We start from the raw sequence: 12145 nt of genomic DNA on the forward strand, positions 1-12145 counted from the left end.
TTATCGTTTCCACCCTTTTGTAAACTGAAAATTCCATGTATCTTGTCCAGCAATCAAAAATTTTTAACATCTTTAGATCAAAACTACTGTGAAAGTACTTAAACTGTAATTACATATCATTCTACAATCAATATCTTATGTTTTTTATAACAAGAGAACATTTCTTCGTGTTATTTTCAACTAGGAAGTTTAATGTGTTAACTTCCGTTAACTAATCACATCAATTTTAACACGTTTAAAAATGTCAATAGAAATGTTTACTGACTCTATCGCAGGGAAGCAAAAAGCAGCGCGGCGTCGATACCTTTGAGTCCAGCCGCTGAATGTACGACCAGAGATACTCAAGGTTGGCCCCGAATGGATGGACATGGAGGAAGGTGGAGATAATGCCTGCGGAAAGAAACGAAGAAAACAAAAAAAAAAAAACACTGTATGTAACAGCAGGGCATTAGGGAATGTTCAAAGTGTGGCTCGAGGGCCATTTGGGATCCTTTGACTGATTTTGAGTGGCCTCCAGCTGCAGGCACAAGGCTCCTGTCTGCCCTCGCCTTATGTTGCTCATTGTCTCTTTTTGTTGTTCTTTGGATGGGCTGTACTGAAACTGATGTCATTGTGCAGAAGCACAATGACAATAAAGAAGATGAAGACTTCTTATTTCAAATTGGTGTTAAATTGATTCTGAAATAATTTTCTTACAATAGAAAACATTAAGAAAACAAAAAGTATGCAAGTCTTTTCATTGCCAAGCTTTTGTAACACGCAGAGGCTTTTACTGAAAAGCCGACTTTGCTGCACCCAAATTAGCATCGACCCAATTGGTTAGACTTGGCTGAACATAGCCAGCGTTTTTCAAAGACAGCGATCCAAATCTTGTCCTTGTGACTGAAAACAAACCCTTTCATGGATGAATTATGACGCTTTATGTCAGGAGTCGTTTTTTTTTCCAAAGTGCTTTTGATTTTCTTAAAGCATAAAAAATTCTTTTTCTAGGATTTTTTTCTCAGTGATCAGTTGTAAATTTCTCCAAATACAAAGTTGTTATTTGGAAAATACATCAGTAGTATTGTTCTCTAGGAATTACTCAACGTCACAATATTTTTTTACCTGCAGGAGTTCTCTACAGTAGACTGAGGGACAGCTTTATTGTCTGTCTGCCATATTGGATTTAGCAGAACATTTCTTGCACTTGCAGTGGACGGAAAGTAGTTGATAGTGTATTCTATGATGCACTAGTGACCACATCAGTGGTCTGTGTGCATTTCTAACATAAAAGTCCACATGAAATACAAGTAAATATTGTTTAGATAGCTGTCCACTGCAGTGACTGCTGTGCATGAAAGGGTTAATTTGTTCAAACAGGCCCCAAAAGGAAATCGAAAACACACGTGTTTCTTAAACACACCGACAATTTTGGTCCACGTGCCCCTGCACCAGCGTGGATCGCGATTAGCGTTGTAAAATTGTTTCAAAGACAAAATGTACCATCAGTATTTAACTTAACCAGCAGAGAAAAAGAGAAAAAGTGAGAGAGCAATAGGGGAACAACAGAGAAGGAAGGCTGAGCCAGACTGGATATTAGATGTAAAGTTTCCGGCCAGTCTGCATCGTTATGAAGGGCTGCACTGTACACAAAGCGTGGCTGCCGTGAAATATGCTGGCCAGAGCAGAACCAGCTCTCAAGTTGATTACCTCTGAGAGGTCCTGCAGAAGAAAGCAGTCATGCAGAGGGATGGGGGGAAGGGAAGAGGAGGACCAGGCGGGTTAGGAAATAGAGTGGCATATCCCTGGAGGATTCTGCAAGCCCAATATTTATTTCCTTGATTTATGTGGCAAGACTCTGGCAATTACAGGCAGTGGCCCTAATTCAATTCCTTCCACCAGAAGGAATTGAGCAACACATGGAACAGCTCGCATGGAACAACGCCACCGGAGGAGAACTGAAGGGTGAGGGGAAGAGGGGCGGGGCGTTTCGTCTCCTGAAAGCAGTTTTATTTCTACGACGTCACAGAAAAGAGACCAGCTGCTAGCTGAGGGGAGGATGGACAGGTGGCCGGTTCTGTTGCGTTCCAAATAAGTTAGTCATTCAAATGTGGCCAAGAAAACTATTTCATGAATCACCAAGAAAGGGTGTGTGACAGCAGCTGTGTTTCCATAACAAATTTGTTGATATCCCGTTAATGTCAAAAACCCAATTTCGAAATTGGGGTGTTTCCATTTAATTAGAGATGCAATTAAAATCGCACGCGGATAAGTTTGTTCACGCGACAAGTCGTCAAAACACGTCGTCCTCCTACCCACTTCCTGTCATCGTCTTCTTTGTGGTTTCCATCAGTAACAACATCTGGTTGTTCTCCATGTGACCCGTGTGATGCGAAGAAAAAACAAATTCTGTTACAGTTTTACAAACGTTAATTTTGATGCAGCTGGGGGAAATAAAACCCCCCTCATCCTAGCACACACAAGTTTTACTGAAAAATGTGAGTTGCCGTGTTGCCATTAAGCAAATTTATTTTCGTAATTCCAATTTGCGCAATTACATGCTCAAAGGAAATGGCCCTCATGTTTGCAACGTGGAAAATAACTGCGAAACCGTGAGCTATAGATGTGGCATGTAACAGTTAGCTAATAGAAACACTATTTAGTGTCATGCTAAGCCATGTCGACGCTCTGTCTGCACTGAGGAATATTCGCTCACCTTAGGATACCAAACGCTCTGAGCGGGTCCAACCACTGGTAGCCTAACATGCTTTCTGATTAATTCTTTGACCAGTTATGGGTATTAGATTGTCCATAATTTTTAGAAATTAGTTTTTAGGTTGTCAATGAAGGGTTTTTGGTCAAAAAAATCAATTTTTATCAATTTGTAAAAGCAAAAAAGGGTAAAGCACCCAAGGTGGTAAATACATTTTATAGGAGCTGACTATTGGGAAAGTACAATGTGATTCTTAATGGATAAAAGTGTTGTTGTGTGTTTACCCTGGAACCATAAAGTGAAAGACAGAGCAGCCATAAGACCTCAGAAAACTGTGCTTCACAAATGAAATAGGTCATGTCACCTTACTTAAAAAAAAACATTCACACAAAGTCCTGTGTTTTGATTGTTTGCATTAAAAAAAATGCAGCTTATGTTTTGTATTTTCCATCCTCCTCCTCTGCCTACAGGCAGGGCAGCCTTGGACGAAGACAGAAAGCCGGGCCTCCTCTTTTCTCATGTCTGTATCTTTTTTTTTTCTCTGCCGCTAAGAGAGATAAATGTGCTGGCGCTGTTTCTCCTCGGCGCTTATTTATTTTTGCTGTGGACACAGCAGCCCAAATACACATCGCTCTGTTTCATTTAATAGCAGCCGCACGGCTTGTGGAACACGAGGGCTTTTAAATGACTAAAGAAAACAGAGGCGTCTGAAACAAATCCGGTCCAGATAGCGTGTCCGTGTGCTAACGGCTGCTGGTGGAGTTCAGGTGGGACGGTTCAGACACCTTCCATCTTTTATGTTTTAGGTGCTGCTGTGTTGTAAACTCACAGTTATATTACTGATGTCTCCATATGATGCGGCTCAGCCAACATTCTTCACCGTTCTGGTACGTGTGTACGATCCATCTGGAGCAACAATCGGCCTCCCGACACACCGTCTGTTCTTTAAAGTCAGGCCAGCAGACGGGGTCAGTGGAAGCCGCGTCCAAAACGATGAAGAAGCTGTCTAAACCCGAACACGCAGCTTTGAAGAGTTCCTCCTTCAGCCTGTAGCCTCTAGTTGCCTTTCCACTGACCATTCAGTTGCTCAAATTGGAATTACCACAATAGACGTGAATAATGGAAACATGTCGATTTCGAAAGAACTTTCCATGAAACACTTTGTTGCTACACTGAGGTAGCTTGTCAGCCACACTGAAATTAGTGTATTTTGCAAAACTGCAATGGAAACAGTTTTTTTCGCATCACACGAGTCACATGATCAACAACCGGACGTCGCCGCTGGTGGAAAAGACGAAGAAGAAGACGACAGGAAGTGGTAGGAGGAGGATGTTTTTTTAACCACTCATCACAAACAAACTCATTTATTCACATGTGATTTTAATTGTGTTTCTAATTTAATGGAAACATCACAATTGCGAAATTGTGTTGTTGTTTTTTTATGTTAGCGGAATATTGACAGAAGTTTTGTGCATATTTGTAATGGAGCAACAGAAACACTAAGAGTCACTTCTGGATCACATTAAAGCAGCAGCAGCTCTCCAAAGAAAAATGGACTTGGACTTGTTATTTTTACCAAATTTAGTTTAAATTCTAATGATTCCACAAGAATCATTAGAATTCTATGAAACGAATACTAATGAGCCTGGGCAGTCATTTAAAGGATAATTTAATCTATGCTATTATGTATTCATAATACATAATAGCATATCATGAAAATAATATGAAAATAATACATAATAGCAAAAGACATCACATTCACTGCTCCTAGCAGCTGTAGCTAACAGCCACTCCAAGCTGTAAGCTAACAGCTAGTCCAAGCTGTAAGCTAACAGCTAGTCCAAGCTAGCTGGATTAAGCTAACAGCTAGTCAAAGCTGTAAGCTAACAGCTAGTCCAAGCTAGCTGGATTAAGCTAACAGCTAGTCGAAGCTGTCCGTCAGCGGAGCGGGACGGACAGCTGGATTAAGCTAACAGCTAGTCAAAGCTGTAAGCTAACAGCTAGTCCAAGCTAGTTGGATTAAGCTAACAGCTAGTCGAAGCTAGCTGGATTAAGCTAACAGCTAGTCGAAGCTGTTGTGTATATCAACATTTAATGTTGTTTTTTTTCTCTTTTACATATAAATCTTTAAACTAATGTCAATAGCTAGTTATTTTTTCAGGATGTAAGCAGTGTCTTTTGCTATTATGTATTATTTTCATAATATGCTATTATGTATTACGAATACATAATAGCATAGATGAAATTATCCTTTTCTTTTCTTACTTTTTGTCATGTTACAACCACAAACTGTTGACCATGCCCCCAAAACACAAAGCAGCTCTGCCTCAATCTTCTTTTTCTGCTGCAGCATATCTTTCCCCAGAATAGCCCTATGTTTAGCTCAGTTGCTAACTAGCTTCTGAAGAAAAGCCACATGTTAGCTCTGGCAGTAAAGCTGAGGCGGCTTTCACAGTGCGCTTCAACACATTTTAGGGTATATTTGGTGTTTGGACTATTAAAGACGCAGTTATGAGTGTTTTTAGAAGTATCTCAGGTATTCTCATACTTCAAGTATTTGTGGGTAATGTTGTCCCTAACTACTCATGAATACTTTGTGTTTACTATACTTTGTATTTTCAGAAAATATAACCCCCCAAAAATACTGTTTCTGTTTCTTAACGTTTTTGCCAGCAAATTGACAAAACGTCAACAATTAGCATTCAGCTTTCTTCAAAAACATCGCCTCTCCCCAGCTAAGCCAATTCTGACTGGCTTACCCAGTAGCAGAGCCTCTTTCTCCGAAGCGACTCCTCCTCTCATGAACTCACTCCTCCTGTCTCTGCTGAGGTACAGCGAGGGAACACACCCATTCACGCTCTGTAGAAACACACACACACAGAGACGGGCTTCACATACCTCGTGGAGAAGGTTCTTTCTGAAAACTCATGCAAAGCCATGAAATATGTCAAGATATTAAAGAGGGTGAGACGACAGTCCGCCAGGATACCTGCACTCGTTTCAAACATGGAGGACCAGATGTTTTACATTCGCTTCTTTAATTAAAGATAACTTCTGCAATTCTTCTGACATCAACAGATTTTTCATGCAGCAGTTATTGCAGAAATGTTAACAGCTAACTGTTGATCAGAATTATTATTTTTCTGGTTTTACCTTTTCATGAAGCTCTCCATTGGTTCCCTCCACGGATTCACCTTTTCCACTCAACAGCTGCCGAGACACAAAAGACAGAAAACAGAAATTTAATTGGAGAAAACATTTTAAAAATAACAACAGCGAGAGATAATTATTCTGTGTTTCTGCCACTAAAATATGAGTCAGAAAATGTCAAAAGCTCGACATATGATGGCTGCAACAAAAATAAAGGCTGACAAGTTTATTAGAAATATAATTCAACAATGTTTTAAAGCAACAGAATACCAAAAAACAATTGAGGGTGTCAAAAAATAGAATTTACTTTAGCTTTTGTCTCACAATAAAAGGTGTCAAACAGCTACTTAGACCTTCTTGTGAATGTTTTGAAACCACACAAGAGCAACATATTGACCATAACACCGGCGTATCTTGAAAAATCAAAAGCTTGGAACCAAAATTAACCTGCAGTGAAATCTCAAAGTAACGTAAGGCAAAAATCAAGTCTGGAAATTTATTTTTGCTGCTAGAAATTTCTCTCAATATTACTCCAACAAGAAGCATCGCTTTTCAGAGTGGAGGTTATATTAAAGGGCTATCAGCAGCTATATTCCACCTACATAGCGTCTATATTTAGTAAAAATTCACATTCACTGCAGCTGTAGCTAACAGCCACTCCAAGCTGTAAGCTAACAGCTAGTCGAAGCTGTAAGCTAACAGCTAGTCCAAGCTAGCTGGATTAAGCTAACAGCTAGTCAAAGCTGTAAGCTAACAGCTAGTCCAAGCTAGCTGGATTAAGCTAACAACTAGTCGAAGCTAGCTGGATTAAGCTAACAGCTAGTCGAAGCTGTTGTGTATATCAACATTTAATGTTGTTTTTTTTGCCTTTTACATATAAATCTTTAAACTAATGTCAATAGCTAGTTATTTTTTCAGGATGTAAGCAGTGGCTAAGTGAAAAGCACATTTTCTCCTCAGTTTAGCTTCGAAGAAGAATTGAGCTTTTTGTTTTTTTAAAAATGTATTTTACATCAAGTTAAAGTCCTTAGCTAGGTAGTTCAACTTGGTAAACATTTCTCTGGTTCTACGGGTCAGGCAGTAACCAGGCCTTCATGTGGTTTGTAAATGTCTTAACTAACACATTATTTTCTAAATAATCAGTTTAATCACATTAAATTAAGATTTAATAAAGAAATGATTATTTTTCTACGTACAGCCATGTTGGATTAGGTTTTTTTTCCCCTTTAATATATGACATTCTCCTTTAATAAATTCTCTTTATATTTACTCTGGTTAGCTTTAACTGTCCTAAAAATGTGTTTGGTGATCTGAAACATGTAACATGGCTAATAGTTTTTCTATGTGGTTGTACCTGCACGGGAATATAGTTTCCCTTAATCTATTTAAAATAGTCTTCATTCCCTCCAGCTTATGGTCATCCGTCTGTTTCCTCAAGCTAACACGAATAACTGACAGCTGCTACAACTCTGCCCAGGCAGCTGTCCGTCAGCGGAGCGGGACGATGTTCCCATTACAGCAGCATAGCAGAGGCAAGAGCAGGGAGATACAGTGTGTTTTCACTCAACAGCTTGTATGCAAAAGCAAACCCACACTACTCACATTCAGATTTACGCTGAACCAAAGACGAAATAAGATGACGTTCTTCCAAGCAACTCGTAAAAGAGACGTCTTTATAGTGAGTTTATGGACAAAGGCCTCCATATCTGAAACTTTTTTTTTTTTTACAAAATTCCCTATTTATGTCAGCTGCGGACTCCTCTACATGTGAGTTGTTTTTTTTTTATTTTAAAACAATGATCGGCTTTAATGTTTTATTCAACTGCATTAGCGAAGTGAGACGGTAGCTGCAGTCCAAGCAAAAACTAAAATCAATCTGCATTAAGATAGAATCAACGGATGAAGAGAAACACAACGCTGGTTCAGCTACACACGCTAAGGTTGGGAAAAATAATTGACATTTCGATGTAATCAGTCCTAAAAAGAGTTTTTTTTGTTTTTGAGAAACCAATATGAGAAACAAAACAGTTTTACTAACCAGCCTTTAGCCCACACATCCTTTATCTAAAGTGATAGCAATCACCTTTCAGCAGGAAAATGCAGAAAGAGTCCCTCATTAGAATTGACTGTTGTTGCCATGGCAGCGCTCGTGTCCTTCCAACATCCTTCATCTCTCCAACACTTTAAGCCCATCGTTCTCCCTCTCTCAATCTGTCTGTGTGTGTTTTATGTTACCATGTCTCGTCTGAGAAACTCATAGTAACAAGGAGGATAAAAAAAGAATGAGGAAACTGCAGCTGATGCCACAAAGGGCGCAAGGTTTTATCAGACTCTTGCTGTTCGGTTTGTGTCGTTGGGCTGGATGCTGTTTTTGTCATTTCAAACGGACTGAGACTAGCTAAAGCCAAGGATTACACGTCGACAAGAAATGAAGGCAGAGGCAAATATGAACAGCTGAAACATTTTAAACCTGGGCAAAAAAAGTTATTCTATCTTATCTTTATGCAGATGATAGCATAGTTGTTTCTATGGTTTCAAAGTAATGCAGTATTTACACCAAAATATTAAAAAATTGATATAGTTGCTTATACATAAAACTGAACAGCAACAATATTTCCTCCTGCTGCTAAAATTAAACAGGATTTAGTATATTATACTCAAAATAATACTGATTAATTTATATATATAAACTTAAAAAACAATATATAGAAGTAATATTCAATATATTTAGCAAAAGTTCCCCAAGCTATGCTAAGTAGCTAAGCTAAATAGCCAAGCTAATTGTCTAATTTCAAGCTAAGCTAAGTATCAAGCAAAGCTGAGTAGCTCAACTTGATATGAGAAATCCCTTCAGCCCTACAGGTAATTGTTATAACAATAAAATATTTACATTTAAACTTGCATGAACTGAAGCTAAGAGTGAGGAGGTAAACCAAAGAAGCATTGCAGACTTTCATAGAAAAATAAAACAGGTATTCTGAGCGAGCTTAAAGAAGTGAACAAGATTATTTCTATGTTCAATTCCTGATTGGGGCTACTTGGATCCTCTGCTCTTCAATAAATTCCTCATTCTGTGTCTATTATGCATCATGTTTACATGTGTGGCAGTATGAACGCCCCACACAAGTGCCTGAATTTAATTGGTTGTGGCGCTGGCTGTCTGTATATAAAGGACCCTCCCTCACCTGGTTGACATCACGTTGTTTTCCTTCCGGATCAGAACCTCGGCGTTTGCTGGAGCTGCATGCTAGGTAAGGCAGGCTTCATCTCCCTTTATGCACGCTCGAATGGCGCGCTTTACTTAATTTACTGCTTGATTATTTGTCGTGGACTGAACTGTATAATTGTGAATTAATGTATGTAATTTGAATATTTTGACAGGACCAGCCGGCTCGTGGTGTTGGTGGTGGACTTTCCGGGTGGTGGTACTTTTCTGGTTTGGTGCACGATTTTCTTTTATTCTTGCTGATTCGTTTGCGGTGTTTCTTTTTTTTTCCTCTCCCCTCCAGGGGGTCTTTTGTGGGCTCTAGTGTCCCTTATATGAAAGTAGGCTGACAGGAAAGGGGGAACACATGCGGCAAATGTCACCGGGTCCGGGAATCGAACCCACGACGGCCGCGTCGAGGACTCAAGGCCTTAAAGTGCCTTAAAGGTAACTTTTCAAGTGGACTTATTGCAACCTTATATTTATTAAAAGAGTGGCCTTAAATTCAAGTTGCCCATTTTGATCACACTGTCTGGGTGATCTTTGTTATCCAGAGGCAGTGTGACAATGAGCACACACCTTCTCTCTGAGGGACAGCACCTCCATCTCCAGGTAGTGATGCTCCTCTCTCGCCTGCTCCAGCTCCGTCTCTTTACTCGAAAGCTTCTCCTGTAGGCTCAGGAGTTCCTGAAAGAAAAAAAAAACCAAGATACGCGCTTGGCGTCAAGAAAGGATTCAAGTTTAAAACAGTCTAAAAGCAAGAAATGCATCTATATCCACTATGGAAGCCCTGAGAGGTGTGGGGGGAAATATGCTTTTTGAAAGGCCTATTTTCTAAATCTGACCAATTTTTTATTTTATTTTCTCACTGTAAATACAAAAAAGCAGAGTACAGTCAAATATTTAATATATTTTATCTCTATCAGTGTTTTCCCCCTGTTTTAGTGAGGCACAAAATTTGACCAAATTTATGTACAGTATATGTATTTTTGCTTCACTTTCAGGGAAAAAAATTCTGCAGGCAAATATTTCAAAAAACAGTTTTAACCATACAGATGGCTTCAGAAGTTGTGAAAAAGAAAATTTCCGACTTAGAGCATTGGCATGCCATATAAAAATAAAGTCTTTATTTGCCTCTCAGGGCTTCCGTAGAACGTGGTCCAGATGCTGCAAATAAAACAAGCAAACGGATTCCAACCTAATGACAAAATCGGAACTTAAAACACATTAGAAGCACTTTTGGTGTTATCCTTTGGGGGGAATTCAATTATAATATTGCAGGAATAAACAGAAAAGCTAAAAAGTCTCCAAATTTAAAATGAACTTAAACTGCCCAAAAATGTTAAAACAAAAACAAAATTGCGGTTTTTACCCCAAATGCAAGTCACTGTGTGAAAGAAAATGAAAACTAAAAAAATTTTAAAAATAAGCAAAACTCTGCGCATCAACTTCGACAAATCAATCACCTGGTGAAACATGGTGGTGGTAGTATCATGCTGTGGGAAGTTTACTAGAGGGTGTGCAGTGAAAATCCAGACCTCAATTTAAAATCTATACCAAGATTTAGACGCTCCATCTAATCTGATTGAGGTTGAACGACTTTGAAAATAAATATTTCTAAAAAACTGTGACGCTGTTGGAGGTACGGAGCAAAAACCTTCATTTATCTGCCAGAAAAAACAAAACATGTGTTCCTCCACTTCACAATAATGCACAATTTTTCACATAAAAATGTGAAACGTTTATGAAGTATGAGTACTTTTGCAAGTTAAAGCAACGTTAAAGCGTTAAAGCGACGGCACGGAAAACTGTATTTAACAAATTTAATTTGTTCCCTGCGGCTTGCCGCCTGGGAAGTAAAACAGCAGCAGGTGACAAACAAGACGTGACAGCAGAGTGACCGTGTGTGTGTGTGTGTGTGTGTGTGTGTGTGTGTGCGTGTGCTGGTGGTCGTCCCTTCAGCCCTGTCACTTCAGATTGAGACGGACAGGAAGTCGAGTCGGATCAGGCGGGCTCGTGCCAAACAAGTGATGTGAACTAACAAAGCTTTCTGAGCTGTGGATTCAAGGGAGTGGGGGATTATGGGAGAAACCAGAATTTGTGTCTGTATGTGTGTGTAAATTTAGCCGCCTGTTTATATGACTTTTCAAACAACCTCACAACATCAGATTAAGGATGACTCGGTTCGATTGGGGATCAAAACTGCAACACTTGTTACACTTTCAGTTGCTAACCTGAAAAACCTGTTCTCACTCAAAGTGAAGGAGGCCAGATGGAACTGAAGTATCACCCTGCTACAGATGTGAACACCGATTCCAGAGTAAATCAGATCAATCCAAGATGGCAGCCCCTACCTGCTGCATGTTGTGCATGCTCTGCTGCAGCAGCTGGATCTGAGCCTCGGCGGGGTGAGCGTGTGTGTGTGGCTGTGTGTGAGCGTGGTCGTCGTCCGGCCGGCCCACTCTGCCGGGCTCCTTCTTCAGCAGCTCCACTTCGTTCCGGTAGACGTCCAGCTGCCAGCGCAGCGAGTCGTTCTCCTCCTTCAGGGAGGCCTGGGTCTGATCACACACACCTGCAGGAGGCAACGTGACATCAGTTAGGAAGTTTATTTATTTATTTTTATTTTTTTGCAATTGGAAATATTTTTTTAAAGGGGCAGTATTGTGTAAAGTCGACTTTTTTTTTTTTTTTTTAGATTTATGTCATGTTATGATGTTTTCCCTTCTCAGAAACATGCCTGGAGTGTTGCCTTGATTCTCTCAAGCATGTTTGAGAAATCCTTTAATCTCCACGGCAACCATTCAGCTGTGCAAAACACCTGTTTGGACCGAGCTCTGGCTTTGAGGCGACGGCTCAGTTTCAAGTTTTCAAGCTTCTGAACGTCTGCCTCACAGAGCACCCCTCCCCTACGAAAAGCTAACAAGGTACTTCAAAAATTGCTCCTTCAGACTAGCCAGCAGCAATTAGCACACACCTGGTTGAGCTGTGTTTCTGCTGAGCTCGTTACAGGAGCTACTCCTCAGTGAAACGCTGGTAAAAACGTTAAAAGGTTTAATAGAGGAGACATGCTGTGATGACTTCCTGAAGGCGGAGTTTCA

At 39.9% G+C, this 12145-nt stretch overlaps 1 protein-coding gene across 3 annotated transcripts in view; it reads right to left on the reverse strand.

Annotated features, from left to right (window-relative positions):
- enox1 (ecto-NOX disulfide-thiol exchanger 1) overlaps nt 1-12145 on the reverse strand; it is a 100791-nt gene that overhangs the window by 2474 nt on the left and 86172 nt on the right. For 2 of the 3 annotated variants that reach the window (XM_028022291.1, XM_028022290.1), the window contains exons 10-14: nt 11402-11619; nt 9627-9734; nt 5846-5902; nt 5452-5551; nt 305-390 (exon numbers count right to left, since the gene is read on the reverse strand). In XM_028022291.1, the coding sequence (XP_027878092.1) occupies nt 305-390; nt 5452-5551; nt 5846-5902; nt 9627-9734; nt 11402-11619 (569 nt within the window). The remainder of the gene's footprint in view (nt 1-304; nt 391-5451; nt 5552-5845; nt 5903-9626; nt 9735-11401; nt 11620-12145) is intronic. The other variant, XM_028022292.1, reaches the window with a different exon arrangement.

This window comes from Xiphophorus couchianus, chromosome 7, assembly GCF_001444195.1.
Source record: "Xiphophorus couchianus chromosome 7, X_couchianus-1.0, whole genome shotgun sequence".
Classification (NCBI taxonomy): domain Eukaryota; kingdom Metazoa; phylum Chordata; class Actinopteri; order Cyprinodontiformes; family Poeciliidae; genus Xiphophorus; species Xiphophorus couchianus.